General features: G+C 40.2%; 1 protein-coding gene across 1 annotated transcript; it reads left to right on the top strand.

Annotated features, from left to right (window-relative positions):
* Positions 1 to 16,024: 16,024 nt before the first annotated feature.
* LOC136747040 (olfactory receptor 6K3-like) lies at positions 16,025 to 16,957 on the top strand. The gene has a single exon (XM_066699995.1). The coding sequence runs from the start codon at positions 16,025 to 16,027 to the stop codon at positions 16,955 to 16,957; it is 933 nt and encodes a 310-aa protein (XP_066556092.1).
* The last annotated feature ends 3,446 nt before the right edge of the window (positions 16,958 to 20,403 follow it).

Genomic DNA, 20,403 nt, shown 5'->3' with positions numbered 1-20,403 from the left:
CCACAGGTGGACTCCAATCAAGTTGTAGAAACATCTCAAGGATGATCAGTGGAAACAGGATGCACCTGAGCTCAATTGTGAGTGTCTGGCAAAGGCTGTGAATACTTATGTACATGTGCTTTTTTTTTTTGCAAAGATTTCAAACAAACTTCTTTCACGTTGTCATTATGGGGTATTGTTTGTAGAATTTTGAGGAAAATAATGAATTTAATCAATTTTGGAATAAGGCTTTTACATAACAAAATGTGGAAAACGTGAAGCACTGTGAATACTTTCCAGATGCACTGTAATACAAATAGTTTTATGAATTGTTAAATAATACCTCACGGATCCAGAGAGGTCACGAATGTATTGTGTGCTGGTCATGATTCAATCCACACTGCTCCTCTTAGCACTACACGCCACACAGCTCCGCCCAAGGTTTTAAATCCTCACAATAAGCAATATATTTCACACATTCATAGCCAAATTTGTTTTTTAAAAACTGAAGTTTTTATGTGTTTTGGACAGTTATTTTGAACAATTTCATCCATTGGAACTTGTCATGAACATTTTTCTGTTATTTATTCACTGATCTAAACACAGGTAAAGCACACTTTATGTGCACACTTGTGTCATGCTGTTAACATCCATTGCAGACCAGGGCAGTGTTGGACCCTCTCAGCTGTGTCAGACCACAGGGTGTTAATGGGCTCATGGTTGCCTTTGCTCATACCTGCATATAGCAGAAGGTCAATTTCAGCTTTGATTTCTATTTAATTTACTGGCCTCTATTCTGTAGGTGTACAGTTGTATTTCAGAGTTATTGTGGCAAAATAAGGATACAGTACATGGCAAAATGTATGTGGACACAACATCTCATTTCAAACTCATGGGCATTAATATGGAGTCTGTCTCCCCTTTGCTGCTATAGAATTCACTCTTCTGGGAAGACTTTCCACAATGATGGAACATTGCTGTGGGGATTTGCTTCCATTCAGAAACAAGAGCATTAGCATTAGCATTAGCTCACTATCGGCCTTGAAATTCATCCTAAAGGTGTTCGATGGGGTTGAGGTCAGGACAGTCAAGTTCTTCCATACTGATCTCGACAAACTATTTCTGTATGGACCTCACTTTGTGCACACGGGTAATGTCATGGTGAAACAGGAAAGGGCCTTGCCCAAACTGTTTCCACAAAGTTTGAAGCGCAAAATCATCTAGAATGTCATTGTATGCTGTAGTGTTAAGATTTCCCTTCAGTGGAACTAAGGGGCCTAGCCTGAACCATGAAAACCCAGACTCAGACCATTTTTCTAGACCCAGACCAGTGTTCTCCTGGCATCTGCCAAACCCAGATTCATCCGTCAGACTGTCAAATGGTGAAGCATGATTCATCACTCCAGAGAACGCATTTCCACTGCTCCAGAGTCCAATGACAGCAACCTTTACACCACTCCAGCAGATGCTTGGCATTGTGCATGGTGATCTTAGGCTTGTGTGTGGCTGCTTGGCCATGGAAACACATTTCATGAAGCTCCCGATGAACAGTTCTTGTGCTGACATTGCTTTCAGGCAGCTTGATTTTATACAATTGTCAGCTTAATCCACTAATTAGAAGGGGTGTCCATGTACTTTTAGCTATGTAGTGTAAAAATACATAGTTAGTATCCAGTTGATGTTCCTAGATGAGAATCCCATCTTTCATATGCAATTGGAAACTAAATGATAGCCTAAAGCATTCCAGAGTAGTTTATTTTTTCTGTTCTCCACATTAACACATTAACAAATTGTGCTTTTGTTGGTAACTAGTTGCTTGACAATGTCCTCAAATTTTAGAGAGATTGAAAAAAGGGTTTCAGAGTTCTGACATTTTGGCACATTTAGGTTTTTAAGTAATTCTACCTCAGAACCAAAATAAGCCATGTTTGGTCTTAAAAGGAAGAGCATTCGCTAAAACAGCCATTGGACCATTTACATTTCACATACAATGTAAAATTAACATTTGGTAAAGGAATTATTCATGCATCCTGAATAATAAAACCTTATCATCCACTAACATGGTCATCAGACCAGACCCCCCCTGGAATTCCAAGGAAACCCCAGCCAGTGCAAAATCAAGATGTTAGCAGGCTTGGTGAGTATTCCAAAATCAGTAACTAAAGAAACAAATGATTACAGATTAACCCTTACCTTCAAAACAAAACACAAATGCAATATGTCATCCCACTATTTAAAGTTGTAGAACAGAAATTGGCCCAACACATTAACCAAATCAACTACAAGAGACCTTTAACCAACACATTTCAAATTTAACATTACAATTAAAGAACACATGGCTTGTTTGGTATCAAATGTAAGGTCATGATTTGAGGGACTTGAAAATGTAAATCATAAAACTAAAACTTGACAATCTGGAGAGTTAGAAACTCTAGGTAACATTTGTACCATTTTCACATTCTTCAAAGCCAACTGTCATGTTCTCACCTCACCACCTGAGGTCATCATCACACAAATTCTAGTCCTGTTTATGACTTTACATTCCATAGCCCCATGTGTATTTAAGGCCGATTTATTCTTCTGTGTAGGTACGCATATGCATCTCTGCAGATAATGATATCTGGCTGTAATCACTAGTGTTGCCAACTTAGCGACTTTTCAGACCTCTTTAGTGACTTTTATTCAAAAAAGTGCCAAGCAACAAATCTAGCAACTTTTTGGACAAACCTTAGCTACCTTCTGTAGAAAAAATACTGTTTTATTTGGTAAAGTATTTTACATTTCAAATAAAAAACAATCAATACAAATTTTAATACTTGTGATTAAAATTTTAAAAATCAATTCTTAAAATCACTTTAAAAAATTTAAAATCTTTGTGATTAATATAAACAATTACTTGAACTCAAATAAACAAGTGCCCAAAACAACAAAACAAACGTGATTAAAGCAAACTGCTACCAACAAAAAAGTCAAATACATTGAAAATAACTGAAAATGCACCGGACAAAATAAAAAAACAATTAAAAAGGTAAAAATAAAAAACAAACCAAAACGGTCCAATGCATTTAAAATTAAATCCAAACGGTCAATGTATTTGACAAAAAAATAGAACAAAACTAACCAAAAAAAAAAACAACAACTAGTGCTTTAAAAACTACTACATTTTTAAAAACAGTTAAAATTCATTTTTAAAAGTAATTTTTTAAAAGACAATTATTCATAAAATAGTTAAAAGATCTTGGACTCGGGCTCCAGCAGGGGGAGATGACCGTCCCCGGAGGTGGGTCCCATCATGGGATCCTGAGCACCCCCAGATCTTGTATCTGCCAGTTCTTAAAGGCTTCCTCCTTGCACCTCTGATGGACCTCCAGATTGACATAGTCCCTTATAAGTACCATGCCCCTCCATGCGATGACAATTGGGTCCAGCTCCTGCTTATTGAATAGACAGATGTTCCGTCCCTCCCACAGGGCCTGTTTCACTGCGCAGACGACACGCCACCAGCACCTCAGGGTGGAAGATGTTAATCCCCTGGCTGGACCATGTAAGATCTGCTGGGCGGTCGCCCGCACAGGAACGGCAAACCTGTGGAGGAACGGAGAAAACAGGAGCCAGACCCTGTAGGCAGAGGGGCAATCCCTAAAGATATGAGCCTCCGTCTCCTTCCCCAGGCAACCCTTGTAGGGGCAGATGTCATAAGGGGCTAGGCCCCTTCTGTGCATGAACACTCGGGTGGGGAGACACCGACTCACAGCCATCCAGGAGACATCTTTCTGCGTATTTGTGAGGCAAACGTGCGTAGCATTAGCCCAGATAAACTGTCAGGTTTCGGGAGGGAAATCTTCTATCTGGCTGGTCTCCTGGGTAGATCTCATCTGGCTACAGATGGTCTTATAATCCCAGGAGGCCAGCACGACTTTATGGAGGCCTACTTCGAGCGCAAAGGCTCGGAGTGCCCTGTAGAACGGCGGGGGATCCCACGAGTGCGGCCTGGTGTTATCCATGGCGCAGAGGCCGAATGGTCTCAGGCTGCTGGCAAAATAAAAGCGGTTCATAAAACTCACTCAGCCTGGATGTTCTTGACCACGTAGGCCAGCCCCTGTGCTTGTATCAGCTGCACAACGTCCGGGACCCCCCTGCCTCCATCCAGGGTACCCTTCAACATTTGCACTCTTTTCAGCCTCTCCATTTTGCTCCCCCAGACAAACCGAAATATAATCCTGGTCACTAGTTTTGCGACGACCTTGTCTGGGGGGAAGATCATTCCTACGTAGAGGAGTATCGGGAAGAGGATGGCCTTTACGACCAGCACCTTACCGGCCATCGTCAAGGTCCTTGTGCTCCAGCCGTGGATCTTTCTTTGGACTTTAGATAAAGCCTCCTCCCAGCTCCGGGTGCCCATGTTGGTCCCGTCGATCGTGATCCCCAGAACCTTGATGGACGGCTTCACAGGGAAAACGGTCGGCGGGCCCCGGCCGACAGGCCATGCTCTGGAGAGGTAGACCTCGCTCTTGGCTCTATTGACAGCGGCCCCCGTCGCCCTGTAGAAGAAAGTCGCCAGTACTGCCCTGCGAGCGCGTGGTCTTGCTGTCCTGCCGGACTCGGAGGCGCAGCTCTCTCCCCGTGCCTGCTCTGCTCAGTGAGACTGACAGAGAGAGAGGTGAGCAGCACAATCAGTTGACCGCACGGCAGCTGACATAGATGTGAATGAGCTGCGCATGTGCACAGTGCAAACAGCATTGTCAAGGACCAATCACGAATCTGTATTATTTGCTCCCATGTACACATGTAAACAAACACACGTAAAGGGCGGACACTATACAAAATGCAAATGAGACGCGATGACGTCACAAATATGCCATCATCTAGCTGCTTTCCATTGAAACTAGTTGGCAACACTGGTAGGCACTGCAGCAGGTCAGAGAATCTGAAAGTACAAAAGTATTTAAAATGCATCTCCTCATCCACCAAAAGCATTTGTTCACATAATGAGTATTTTGTCACTCGAACTGCACATTTCTTTAATATAATTCACATTTTATCGCACAAAATGCCCACATATTTCGTGCTTGGCAATTTTGGACGAAAGGTCAAATGTACTTTGCTTTCAATGGATGAAATGAACAATTAGCATTCATGATCAAACAGGACTGATCAAAGCACTGATCCAGAGACCCGGGTTTGCAACATGAGCAACATTGAATTCCAAAGGTAAGTTAGAAACTTGCTGAGCCGAACAGACAAGAGCTATATCAGGTGCAAATGTAATACAATAAATTATGATAATAATCAAAATATGATGTATAGAAAATCGCGTGTTTAACCAATCAACATGATTATAAATCTTTCAAAATTACTAATTTGATTACAAAGCCCTTATTGTCGGCTATATTTATTATATGCATTAGCTATCACATAAACTGCGGGTCTGGCGGTTGGAGAACGTATTTATAGCTTAATATTTTTGAGGAGTTTAACAGCCAAAACGCAATTTGTATGTGTGTGTGTGTGGTTTCTGTTACATGTCATTAACAGTATGTGTTAATTTACATCCATACAATCCTAGGTGCACCATAGAAAACGGGTTTCGTTTTCTGTAGATTTTGATGTAGTAAATGCAACACTGCCCCCTATCCACGCGTCAATGTTATGTGCAAGTATGTTGGCAGACACCTATGCGACCGTCTGTGTACGACGCCCGCACATGTATGCAAAGACGCAGACGCAGAAGTATAAATCAGCCTTTAGTTTCATTAACCCTCTTCCCCTCCCATTGGTCCAGCACTCCACTCCACTGTCCTTCAACCTCTAAATCCCGCTCCAGCCCTTTAAATTTGCATATGCAAATGACTACTCCCTCTAATGACCTCCCTCACAGATCTCACCTGGGTGGAACAACAGTGTAGGGTTTACTATGCAAGATAATGAAACAATGATCACACACATGTTTAATATATTGTCCTTAGAGTCCTCAAATAAAACATTTCACCTTGTAATAAAACAAATTTGCTAATTCAAGATGGCAAGTTCAAACCAGCAAGCCACAGGGAATTGTATATCAGTAAACCAATTCAATAAAGTGAAATAACCAAAATCTATAGAAATACACATGTAGCGTAAGGTACACTTATAAATTTAAGTTAAAGAAGTGAATTTAAGTATCACCTTATCAAGAATCCTAAAATCTTGTAGAACTCAATTTCTGCAATAATTGGATGCAGGCATCAATTCCAAAGATTCTCAAATGTATTAAAAACAAAGATAAAATGTAGCACTACACTAGTTATATAAAAAGGGAAAAACTAATTAAAATTCACTCAAGATCAACAAATCAAAGACAAATCACTTCTGTGACCAAATCAAAGAACATGGAATCACATATGATAACACACAAATCGTTAAACAAAATTACTAACACATTGAGTACAATACCGGTTAGTAAGACGAAGGTGAGTCTCTCATTAGTATTGTTAGTCAGACATCAAATCTATGCAGGTTAGTATTTATGTCAAATAACTTCTCATTATATATATCAGTCTCATTTATGTTTGGGTGCCGAGAAAGATTCTGTCATTTCTTGTTAACACAATTCTGCCAAATTGATTACTGTTCAATGATTAAGGATAGGCAGGGCCAACTATAATCTAGTGTCTATTAATGTGTGTAAATTTCAGACTAAAACAGTTAAACAGGAATGAGAAGATATTTCTCGAGAAGGTATAAGAAAGTTTTATTTCTAAAATTGTCAAACAAAACAGTTTAATGCAGTACTCATTTATATTTAAGAAAATACTAAATGATGTTACACATTCTAAAGTTTATGACTCACAGAATAACATTTCTAATTGATTTCTCAAATGTCATGAATAATAAACTCCAAACTGTTAAACTTATCTGAACTTATCAGAGGCCTCTCTGTCTTCGGGTTCAGATAACAGCACACGGCACGAGGTCCGTGTGGTTTGGAACAAAGGCAATCCGGTTCGGCTTTGTCCAAGAACTTCCACTCAGTCGATGCATCTGGAAGTTGGGGGTTTCGCGAAACAGAGTATTTTCCAAACAGATTTTCCACTGGTTTGAAGGCTCCAAGGGTGTGCACAAAATCTTCTTTGCAAGCAGGGTTTCCACCGTAGTTACTTGAAGACAAAGTCTTTGAGGAAAGCAGGGCCATGTTTGTTTCCAAGGGTCAAGTTTCTTAAGACTCAATAGCTTTTTAAATGACTGAACACTTTCGTATTGCAGTCGACTTAGTCAATTGTCCAGCTGTAAAACTCCACTGATCAGATGGGTACAGGCGGGCAGGCACAGGTTCTAAAGTTCCTTATTTAATAAAGTCCTTTAAAAGAATTCTTCGTATGGCTCAATCTCCTTCTCCCAGTTTAACCCTTCTGTTGCCGGCAAAGAATTAGTTGGTTCCATTTCAGTTCTGGCAACAGAGCTGTAGGTTGAGCTGTGGCAGCGGTTACTGGTTCGGGTGAGAGAGAGAGAGAGAGAGAGAGATGCCGTGCGCTACCCTTTATACGCCTGTCAGATCAATAGATGATTAGTTCTTGAGTTTGTGAGATTGGATTTCGGTTTCAGCCCCCAGTGTCCTATTGGAGAGGGCTTGATTTATGACTGATGTCAATCCATGCCATCTTTTGGAAATGCCGGTTGGCCCGGGTTCATAGCTCTGTGTCGGGATTTCGGCGCTCGTCCACTTCAAAAAGTGCAGGGATTCCAAGCTATTTGGCCCATTCTCGGTGCCATCCTCCCAAGGCTGCCACTTTGATGTAAACCAGTTCACACGCTGATGAGCTTAGGAAATCTGATAACTTTGGGGGAGATGTCTTCTTTAGATCTGTGCTTCAGCTCAGAGCTAAAATGCTCTTATCAAAATACACCCCCCCCACTTAATGTTACACACATTTACATTTTTAATAAACCTATACACCGATCAGCCATAACATTATGACCACCTGTCAGTGGGTGGGATACATTAGGTAGCAACTGAACATTTTGTCCTCAAAGTTGATGTGTTAGAAGCAGGAAAAATGTGCAAGCGTAAAGGATCTGAGTGACTTTGACAAGGGCCAAATTGTGATGGCTAGACGACTGGGTCAGAGCATCTCCAAAACTGCAGCTCTTGTGGGGTGTTCCCGGTCTGCAATGGTCAGTACCTGTCTCCAAATTCCCCAGATCTCAATCCAATCGAGCATCTGTGGGATGTGCTGGACAGAAAATTCCGATCCATGGAGGCCCCACCTCGCAACTTGCAGGACTTAAAGGATGTGCTGCTAACGTCTTGGTGCCAGATACCACAGCACACCTTCAGAGGTCTAGTGAAGTCCATGCCTCGATGGGTCAGGGCTGTTTTGGTGACAAAAGGGGGACCTACACAATACTAGGCAGGTGGTCATAATGTTATGGCTGATCGGTGTATATATCTTGTATAAAAAGAAACAGCCTCAAAGTCGGGACTCGGTAAAACCCGATACGCCTGAACAGTGGAAAGATTTACAAAGACGTCGAAAACTGAAAAATACTTATTCTGGGCTTTCAGAAACTTGTGTTTTAATTGAAAATATTGTATTACATAGTGTAAATAATATCAATACTTAACTTTAATACTAATAATAACAACAACAACAATAATAATGAATACACATTTTCTACAATTTGTTAAACTGAAACGAATTTGTAAAAGTAATAGTGGCATTAAGGTACAATAGTGCTACAATAGTTTCATGCTGGAAAACTATCTCTGGAACTGGGAATAGACCCCCAAAGTACATCGTAATTGGCTTGCTTTCTCTCATTTAAAAGAATGGCTCCAAAATAATTCCTGGCCCAACTTATAGTAGAAAGGATACCCTTTAAACCAACAGTAGTGTTATGCTGGAGCAGTGTTTGTGGAACTGGGAACAGACCCCCAAACTGGTGAACCCCATGCCACAATGTCATATTTTTACGTGCATTGTGAGCGTTTTCAGAGGACATGTCTGCTGTGGGTTATATGTATGGGGATCACTAGATAGCAGGACCTTATTGAGAAAATATATTTTCCTCTGTTAACAAGCCAAACTCCAGTTTAAAGTCCTAGGCCAATCAAAAGTACTAAAGTAATAAAAACAATAACTGCAATGATAAATTAAAGGTCCATTGCAACTTTATCGCTTTAACAGCATCCCTTCACTTATAATTTTGACACTATTTAAAAGTGCTAATGAGTCTTACTGTTCTTTAGTTTTAGTGCTTTTATCTACATTGACAACAGTGTCTTTTTCAGGTAAGTTGACATGATTGGTTTTGTATATCATCATGTTTGTTATATTCATGTTAAAACGTGACTAAATAGAGGAATGTGTCTTCTGTATCTTCACTTCTCATCCTTGTTCTTGGGTTCATTAAAGAATGCCTGGTGGCACAGCTCTCTCAGGATGTGTTGATCATTGCAGATCCCCACAGACCGTCCCCTCGGAGGGAAGAATATAGCTCATAAACCTGCTGAGTTCAGTGCAGTCTAATGCTTCCCTCGCAGAAACACTCCTGGATATGTCAATGAGGTAATGTCAGTAAACCTGATCATCTATAGTATAGGATAGACAAATACAAAATGAGAACATAAATAAGTAAAGGTTTATATTTTCATATTGGAAGTGTTGGGCACATGGGTGTTACCTTTATCGTTGTTGAAACTGAGAATAATAATTTATTATTTCTGAGATATTGTTGAATTTGTATTTGGTCAGGGTTTTTAGTACCTCTTAGATACATTTGAGCGCTTGATCCATAAATGTAGACTCAGATTTTGTAGACTTTTTACAACTCTAATCAACTTGATCCTACTTCCAGGTAGCATACAAATATATCTAGATATTAACATAAACTTGTTTTTTTTCCCACCAGAAATCATAAGACATCAACTTTCTTAATGGAAAACTCTACACAGGTTAAAATCTTTACTCTTTCTGGACTGAACGAATCAAGGACAAATAAGAATATCTACTTTGCTCTTACTCTGCTTCTTTACCTATTGACGGTTGCTGTTAATTTGACCCTGATCGCTACAATCCTCATTGAGAAAACCCTCCATGAGCCCATGTACATCCTCCTCTGTAACCTGTGTGTCAATGGACTGTATGGAACTGCTGGGTTCTATCCCAAACTGCTGGCCGACTTCCTCTCTGACTCTCATGTGATCTCATATGTTGAATGTTTGATGCAAATTTTTGTGATCTACTCTTATGTCATATGTGAAATAACAATTCTAACAGTGATGGCTTATGACAGGTATGTGGCAATATGCAGACCCTTACAATACCACAGTGTCATGACTCCTCCGACTGTCAGGAAATTGCTACTCTTCACCTGGGGCTATCCTTTCTGTTCCAGAATCATTACAGTTTATTTAATCGTAAGACTACCTCTATGTGGGTCTCACATTGAGAAACTGTACTGTGACAATTCATCTGTTCTAAATCTATCTTGCTTGGCTACCACACTAAGCAATGCCTATGGATATATTATTATAATTGCACAGCTTGCACAAGCCACCTTTATCATATATACTTACATCCAGATTGTTAGAGCATGTTTAAAGTCTATCGAACAGAGGAGTAAATTCATGCAGACCTGCCTGCCCCACATGATGGCAGTGATCAATTTCATCATTGCTGGACTTATTGACATGCTCTACAGCAGGTATGGCACAGAGACTCTTTCTCAGAGCCTGCGCATCTTCATGGCTGTGGAATATCTGGTCATCCCCCCCCTATTCAACCCCCTCGTATACGGACTGAAACTGCATCAGATTCGAAGCAGAGTCTTCAGAGCGTGTGCCAGAGACAAGGTCACTCAGATGTGAGTGTGAGGTGGCAGTCAGGAGGCATCAAAGTGCCCAGAGGCACCTGAATGTTCAGGTCCAGTACAGGGCTCCTTTCTACTAATGCTCATATTGATCATCTACATTTACTACAACTCTAGCTTGTAAAATGCAGACAGAGAGAAACACTGAGTCAGAAGGCACCAGTCCTTATCCTGTACGTGCCCACAGATTCCCACTGGTAGTGTATTGTTTTTCATTCAGTTGGAGACCCTTTTTTGTCCAACAATGTATGAGAGCAGAATGAAACAGAAACAAGACATAGGAACACACAGTGGGTCATCTCTACTCATCCGGGAAAGAAAACTGTTATTGTTGTCTCTGTTACTGCATTTAGAGATGAAATCAGGGAGAAAGGTTAACATTCTGACAGAGTTGGTTAAATCAAAATGTTTTTAAATCACCTGTCTGCTCTTTCTAAATGATAGTGCCACAATCTTAATTAGAAACAAGCAGAGCCACATGAGAGAGAATCACAATCATGTAAAATGTTAAATACAACAGATTATACTCCCCCTTGGGCATGGCTTTCACTGAGAGCTGGATACTGTACAGATTCATGCTGCACTGCTTTAGGTGTGTTCTGGAGCACCGTGCCATGCTTGAAACCAGTGGAACTCAACAGGAAAAAGAGACACCAGAGACCTTGACAACAGCAACGTGAGGAGCGAAGGAACAATTACACAATAACTACCTGCTAGAAAACAGCAGCAGCCCACTGAGGTCACACTGGGGAATGGGTCCGACTACAGAGGCATTGATACAATCATCCTGTCAGTAAAGGACATTGTAGCCACTGCTGACATTGTTAAGGGTTTATTTCCCTTAATTAGAGGACAGATTAATTACAAATGAATAAAATGTGAATTTGAGTTTGTGAGAAGCATGAACCTGCAATGTACAATCCCTGAAATGAGTTCCTTTCATTGTGATTCAGTTAATGTTGTATTTTAGATTTAAATAATTTATTCCCAAAGATATTATGATAAATCACAGTAGAGCAATTAAAAAGAAAAAAGAAAGTCAACACAATTAAGGAGAAATGGATGTTTTACAATTTGAAACATCAGTGCTGAGAATTAGCAGATCAGCATATATACATTCAAATAGATGTGGACATAAAGTGCTCTGACAAAAAAATGTAATAACTTTCTATAATGTGCTTCATATGGATGTGTCTGTGCTGGTGGTGTGTATGTATATAGGCCGTGTACACAGCGTGTTGTCATGTTGTTCTGATGATCTAACATTTTAAACATCAGCACAGTTTAATACTGTGGATAAGGCCTAGAATGTTTGTTTCTGTAGAATTCCCTTCCCGGTGACATTAAGAGCTCTGCAATTCTGTAGCCTTGTGAGTATGGACTGAAAAGCAGTTTGTTTTCAGTGTGCTCTGCCTGTAATTGGAGAGGGCCACACTGATGAGCTTAGCTGTCCTATTTTTATGTATGTGTGTTAGAGCACTCTGCTATGGGGCAAAAAGGTTGCTACATACAAAAACAAATCTGTATTATAATAGTGTTTTATTATTCTGCTGCTTTCTGACTTGATTGTCTGGTGGCCTTTCACTCTTTTATGTGATCTTCAAGTGTGTGTTTGATCTCAAGTCTTCTCTTTGTTATGTGTGCATTTAATATTATCACAGTCATGAGTTCTGACAATTGAGTGACAATATGTGTAACAAATATAATTTTAATATGCTCTGTTACTTCACTGGATGTGTTTGTTTTTTATTTTGCTTCTATTAATCTAGGAAGTAAAAGCCATTGTTACTTAATGGAAACAAAATAAAAGGTACAATATAATATAAATAGGTATTTTTATTGTAAAATAATGTGTCACAGATCCAGAGAGGTCACCAATGTAGTGTGTGCAGGTTGGTATTCGATCCACGCCGCTCCTCCAAGCACTGCGCATCACAGCTCTGCCCAGTAAAGAGATAAAACCACAAATGATCAATATTCTTGTGCAAGAAGTTTATGTACACTACTGATTTCGAAGAGGTATATCACTATAAGGATCTCCTATACACAATCGGCCCTGTTACATACAATGGCTCTCAAAAGTGTTCACCCCCCTTGGACTTTTCCACATTTCATCGTTTTACAACAAGAATTCAGAATGGATTTGATCAGGAGTTTTTGCCCCTGATCAATACAGAAAATGTCCATAATGTCAAAGTGAACAACATAATCTGCAAATTTTTCTAAATTAATTTACAAAGATGAAACAGAAAATAATTGAATACATAAGTAATCAACCCCTTTGCTATGACACATCTGACTGACCTGTGGTGAAACCAGTTGTCTTTAGTAGTCACGTAATTAGTTGAATGGAGTCCACCTCTGTGCAATTAAGGTGTGTCACATGATTTCAGGTTAAATACACCTGTCTCTGGGAGGTCCCACAGTTGGATAGTACAATTCCTAACAAAAACTACATCATGAAGATGAAGGAACATTCAATGCAAGTCCGGAAAAAGATTCTTCAAAAGCAATAATCAGGGGTAGGATATATGAACATTTCCAAGACATTGAATATCCCCCAGAGCACAGTAAAGTCAATTTTTAAGAAATGGAGAGAATATGGCACAAGTGTGAATCTGCCTAGATCAGGCCGTCCTCAAAAACTGAGTATCCGGGCGAGAAGGGCACTAGTCAGGGAGGCCACCAAGAGGCCTATGGCAACTCTAAAGGAGTTAGTCTTTCACAGCTGAGCTGGGAGACACTGTGCTACTGCAGCAATAGCCTGGGTGCTTCACCAGAGTGGCCTTAATGGGAGAGAAGAAAACTGGTCATGGGTAGGGCATGATGGGCAATTAGCAGTTGATTGATCACTTTTAATTTGTTTATTTTTTATGATTTCTTTTCACTTATTTATTGGTTGTGTGCACACATTTTTTATGTTAGGTTTTGGATTTAATATCCCAATTTCTTATGGTATTCGTGCTGGTACAGTCTTCATGCCTTGTCCTAGCTGAGTAAAAATAAATTGTTACTTTTTGAAAAACTTGCCTTCTGTGTGGTGGTGTTCTGGGGTCCAGTAGAGCCTGCCCGGGGAGAGAATTGACGGGAGTGAATGAGGTCCTCTCTCATTTAATAAAGGAGGTGGCGTGGTCGCAAAGCTTGTCATCCCTAACCACCCCATAGGCAGTGACAAACTCGCATTAAATCTCAGCTAGAGTTTGCCAGAAGGTATGTGGGAGACTCTGAGACCAAGTGGAGGGAGATTCAATGGTCTGATGAGACCAAAATGGAGCTTTTGGCCTCAACGCTAAGCGCTACGTTTGACACAAGCCTAACACAGCACATCATCCTGAGAACACCATCCCTCCCTGAAGAATGGTGGTGGCAGCATCATGCTATGGGGATGCTTCTCTGCATCAGGGCCTGGAAACTTTGTAAAGATAGAGAGCAAAATGGATGTAGCAAAGTACAGAGAAATCCTGGAAGAAAATCTGCTGAAGTCTTCAAGAGACCTGGGACTTGGGAGAAGATTAATCTTCCAGCAGGACTATGACTCCAAACATACAGCCAAAGCCACACTGGAGTAGCTTAAAAACAAAAATGTTAATTTCCTGGAGTAGCCCAGTCAAAGCCCAGACCTCAATCCAATTGAGAATATGTGGAAAGAGTTGAATATTGCTGTTCACCAAAGGTCCCCATCCATCTTGATGGAGCTTGAGCAATGTTGCAAAAAAAATGGGCAAAAACAGTTGTGTCCAGATGTGCAAAGCTGGTAGAGACTTATCCACATAGACTCATTGCTGTAATTGTTGCAAAAGTTGCCTCTACCAAATATTGACTGAAGGGGGTGATTACTTATGCATTTAATTATTTTCCATTTTGTATTTGTAATTCATTTTCTGTGTTGATCAGTGGCAAAAGCTCCTGATTAAATCCATTCTGATTTCATGTTGTAGCACAATGAAATGTGGAAAAGTCCAAGGTAGGTGAATACTTTTGAGAACCACTGTATGCAGAGATCTAGAGTGACATTTTATGAACACATTGATCATGCTGAAGCTTCAGATTCCTTTCAGTTTGAAGTTAAAATTAATTTATATTAATTTACTTAATAATTTTATTTTAACAAATATCAACTACCTGAACTACGAGCTTCACACGGAAGTAGAAATTATACTGACAGCTGACAAAGTTTACTGTCATTTTATTGGGAAGATGTGGCTACCCCTGTTCCTGCACGGCCACAATCATGCAGGTCTTACAAGTCTCTCTAAACCACCATTCACTGGATACCTTGAACACAGGGAGCCTATTATGAATTCAGACCCACATTAGGCTCAATTAAACTGTTAACGAACTGGATATAACAAAAACCTTCAGGCCCTGTGGCTCTCCAGGTGCAGGGTTAAGATTAGTTAAGGACACTACTATATGCTATAAAATGTTAGTTAAAGGAGTTGATTCTCTATTGACAGGCTTTATTTATGACACTCAAATATAAGACATGCTACTGTGCATCTGTATTGTAGGTGAACCTTACAGTAAACAGTGTCTCGGTCTGGTAAGTTAACATGGTTCTGTTTATCATCATACTTGTTATATTCATGTTAAAACTCTTCCCTAAATAAAGGCACTCTGTTGAGAATGTGTCTTCTGTGGCTTCACTTCTCATCCTTGTTCTTGGGCTCATTAAAGAATGCCTCGTGGCACAACTCTCTCAGGATGTGTTAATCACTGCAGATCCCCACAGACCGTCCCCTCGGAGGGAAGAATATAGCTCATAAACCTGCTGAGTTCAGTGCAGTCTAATGCTTCCCTTACAGAAGCACTCCTGGATATGTCAATGAGGTAATGTCAGCAAACCTGATCATCTATAGTATAGGATAGACAAAGACAAAATGAGAGTGTAAATAAGTAATATTTTTTCGTTTAATTTCAAGTGTTGGGCACATGACTGCTTTCATTATCTGTTTTGAAACTGAGAAAAAACATTAATTATTTTTGAGATATTGTTGAATTTTAATTCTAACATGGTTGTAGTTATTCTTTAATAAATTCTAGCACTTATTTCATGAATGTAAACCCGGATGTGGTTATGAACATTATCCAACTCTAATCAGCTTGGTCCTATTTCCACGTTGCATTCCAATGTATCTACATGTTAACATAAACTTGTTGTTTCCCCACCAGAAATTGTAGGACATTAAATATCTTAATGGAGAACTCTACATGGGTTACAATGTTTACTCTTTCTGGACTGAACGAATCAAGGACAAGTAAGAATATCTACTTTGCTCTTACTTTGCTTCTTTACCTATTCATGCTTATTGTTAATTTGACACTGATCGCTACAATCATCATCGAGAAAACCCTCCATGAGCCCATGTACATCCTCCTCTGTAACCTGTGTGTAAATGGACTGTATGGAACTGCTGGGTTCTATCCCAAACTGCTGGCCGACTTCCTCTCAGACTCCAATGTGATCTCATATGCAGGATGTCAGACTCAAGCATATGTGATCTACACTTCTGTTATGTGTGAAATAACAATGTTGACAGTGATGGCTTATGACAGGTATGTGGCAATATGCAGACCCTTACAATACCACAGTGTCATGACTCCTCCAACTGTAGGGAAATTGCTACTATTCGTCTGGGTCTATCCTTTCTGTTCCATACTGATTACAATCTATTTAACCTCCACACTACCTCTATGTGGTTCTCACATAGACAAACTTTACTGTGACAATGTGTCAGTTGTGAAGCTTTCATGTACAGCCACCACACTAAGCAATGCCTATGGAGTTATTCTTATAATTGCACAGCTTGTACAAGTCTTATTCATTCTATACACTTACATTCGGATCATTAGAGCATGTTTAAAGTCTATCGAACAGAGGACTAAATTCATGCAGACCTGCCTGCCCCATCTGATGGCTCTGATCAATTTCGCCATTGCCGCATTCCTTGACTCGATGTATAGCAGGTATGGCTCAGAGACTCTTTCTCCGAGCCTGCGAAACATCATGGCCATAGAATACCTGGTCATCCCCCCCCTCTTCAACCCCCTCGTATACGGACTGAAACTGCATCAGATTCGAAGGAGAGTCTTCAGAGCGTGTGCCAGACACAAGGTCACTCAGATATGAGAGTAAGGTGGCAGTCAGGAGGCATCCTCAAATTGGAAGCTGCAGGCATTCAGGGTAATGTAAGTAGATGGATTATGAACTGGTTGATGTATAGGAAACAGAGGGTGTCGATAAGAGGAGTCGCTTCTAACTGGAGTGAGGTTGTTAGTGGAGTTCCACAGGGATCAGTACTAGGCCCTTTGCTCTTTCTAATCTGGACTCTGGGATAGTTAGCAAACTTGCCAAATGTGCAGATGATACTAAAATAGGTGGCTCAGCAGATATAATCACGGCAGCACAGGCTATTCAAAGGGACTTAGATAATATTCAGTTGTGGGCCAACACCTGGCAGATGAAATTCAATGTGGACAAGTGCAAGGTATTACATGCAGGTAACAAAAATGTCCACTATAATTACACTATGAGAGGATCAGCGGGGACACACGGATCCCGGGGACACAAATGGAAATTGGGCTCAAGGCATTCAAGATGGAAAACACGAGACACTTTGTTGAACTGCATTTCTCTCCCTGTGTGTCTGTGTGAACAAGATCACTGTCTCACTGTCTTACTGTGCTATGGTACTGTGCTATAGTTCAACCCTGATACCTAGAAGAACAGAGTCTGATAAGAACCAGTTTTCACCAGTAATTTGGGCTTGATACATCGTACAAACCCCCCTTATATTAAACTTTACATATGCCTTACATTTTCCCCGGTTTAACCGTATATGGGTTTTCCTAACTAGTTGTCAGGCAGAAACTTGCACTCATCACTGGACAGACATGTGGGCCCTGTGATCTTTCTATCCTGTCTGGTCTGTATAAATGTGCCTTTTTGAAACTGTATCTTTGGAGAGAAACCTCATGGAGACAGCCTCCGTGTGTCTTTCTGTCCCCAAGCTGCTTGTACGAGTAAACTTTCTGATCAACACTCAACACTCTCTCAGCCTGTTTTATTAGAAGGAAAATAGGAAGTTTGATTCAACACACTTCTTAACACAGAGAGTTGTCAATCTGGAACAAACTCCCCAGTGATGTGGTTGAAGCTGAACATTTGTGAACATTTAAAAATAGACTGGATAGTATCCTTCGATCACTTACAGTAGTTATTAATGGACACCAAACGAGCACGATGGGTCGAATGTCCTCCTCTCGTTTGTAAACTTTATGTTCTTATGTATTCACATGTATACAAGGTCTTCAGTGTGTTAAGGCCAGAGGAAGCTCTTGAAAAAGTGTTGTTAATTTGTATGAGATGATTTAACATTTTAATCATCAACACAGTTTCATACAGTGGATAAGGGCTAGAAGGTTTGTTTCTGTACAAGTCCCTTGACATTAAGAGCTCTGCAATTCTGTAATCTTGTGTGAGTCTGAACTGAAAAGCTGCTTGTTTTCAATGTGCTCTGCCTGTAACTGGAGAGAGCCATACCGATGAGCTTAACTGTCCTGTTTTTATGTCTTTGCGTTACAGTGCTCTGCCATAGCTGGGGCATGAAGGTTGCTACATACAAAACGTACCTATTTCAATTGTAATTGGGTTTTATTGAACTGCTGCTTTCTGACTTTATTGCCTGGTTGCCTTTCACTCTGACTCTCATGTGATCTTATATGCTGGACGGGTTCTTCAGGTGTGTGTTTGATCTCAACTCTTCTCTGCCATATTGTCACAGGGATGGATTCTGACAATTGAGTGACAATACTTGTAACAAATGCAATTTTAATATGCACAGTTATTTCATTGGTTTTGTTTTGTCTTTCTTTTACTATTCTTTTAATCTAAGTAAAAACCTTTGTTGACTGAGTATAAATAAATAAAAGGTAATGCATAATATAAATAGTTATTTTAATTATAAAATAATGCCTCACAGATCCAGAGAGGTCACCAATGTAGTATGTGCAGGTTGGGATTCGCTCCATGCTGCTCCACTGAGCACTGCACACCACACAGCTCTACCCAGTAAAGAGATAAAACTGGAGAGATTTCACTTTCTAGCTACAGGGCCAGAGCGAGTTTTCCGATGCTCTGGGGGTAATACCCACATTCATTGGTCTTATCTGCTGGCAATGACAAGTTAGTCTGGAATTCCACTGACATTTATTAAGCCTTGTTCACAATACAAGGTATTACGAGTAAAGACAAACAAAGTGTCCACGGAGCAAAATGACAGTGGCTCTGACTTTGGTTACAGCATACAATTACCATCATCATGGAAGTAAATTCGCTACAATACCCATAATGCATTGACGTGTTAAAGCTGTACCCCTACTTCTCCAACATATACCACTCCCCAACATGCAACTACCCTCATACTCTACTCTAAATCTGCTCTGCCCAAATTGCCAAGCGAGAACAGGGGCACTCCAATGTATGTCCGTGACTGGTTCCCCAATTGCGTCATCCCCCTTGTTCCCTCGTGCTAACCCCGGAAATAACTATAACTAGAGGTCGCAATTCTGAGCATGGAACATTCGTTCTCAATGGGAGACCAAAACTGAGTGCAGCTGTAATATCACCGTCTCTTATGATTATAACTCGCTATTAAATCAATCGTACATGAGCAAACATCAATATACGCAATGTATGTAAAAATACAACTATTTAAGACATCATGTCAAACATTATGTTGTTCTCCTTTGTTTTAATCCCCCGTCTACCAGTATAACACACACAAGCATAACATAAACTGCCCCATCCCCCAACACTGACAGACACAAACACAGCCCCACATGTCCCCCAGTCCCAGGTCACTAAAATGTTATTTTTTATTTTTATCTTTACAAAGGACAATTATCGGAACTACTGTATGAGCTTTAGGGAAGGAGAAATTAAACACCCTTACTGCATGTTAACTGACTTTTGATTTATATGTGTAAGGACTTAAGTGTAACCCCTTTAATTTTCACTATGTAATATTTAATGCTGCAGTGTTTGGAGTACTAATTTTGGTACAGGCAGTTGGGGGAGCCCCAAGCCTATTCTTGGGACCTCTTGTAATGAACCCCCCTACTGTACAAGTATATCCTGACGCTGTCTGAGTAGGGGTGTGTTCTGGTCTTACCCAATTACCTGGTAAACCCACACTTGATCACTATCAGTAGCGTACACTGCCACCACCTGGGATACTCCAAGTCAGTGGTGGGCAACCTGTGGCACAAAGTAGATCAACTTGCAGCCCACGACCAACCCCCCCACCCCCCAAAAGATTATAAAAAAAGTAGTACATTTATGATGGCTACTTATTTTGTATCAATGTGTTACTCCTTTACTTCTTAGGTGATTTCATTCAACACCATAATATTAACTTTCACAGTTACACAGATGACACAATTATATTTGTCAGTAAATCCAAACAATACCATAAACATTGAAACACTAATCTGTTGTCTGTCTGAGATTAAAACTTGGACGACAAGTACATTTTCTTATGCTTAATTCTGATAAGACAGAAGTCCTAGTTTTAG

This window comes from Amia ocellicauda, chromosome 3, assembly GCF_036373705.1.
Source record: "Amia ocellicauda isolate fAmiCal2 chromosome 3, fAmiCal2.hap1, whole genome shotgun sequence".
Lineage (NCBI taxonomy): Eukaryota > Metazoa > Chordata > Actinopteri > Amiiformes > Amiidae > Amia > Amia ocellicauda.
Note: the sequence above shows the minus strand (reverse complement) of the source record. Positions and strands in the feature narration are given on the sequence as shown.

Excerpts from the sequence above, each read along its gene's own strand:
- LOC136747040 (XM_066699995.1), top strand. The coding sequence starts at position 16,025 with ATGGAGAACTCTACATGGGTTACAATGTTTACTCTTTCTGGACTGAAC.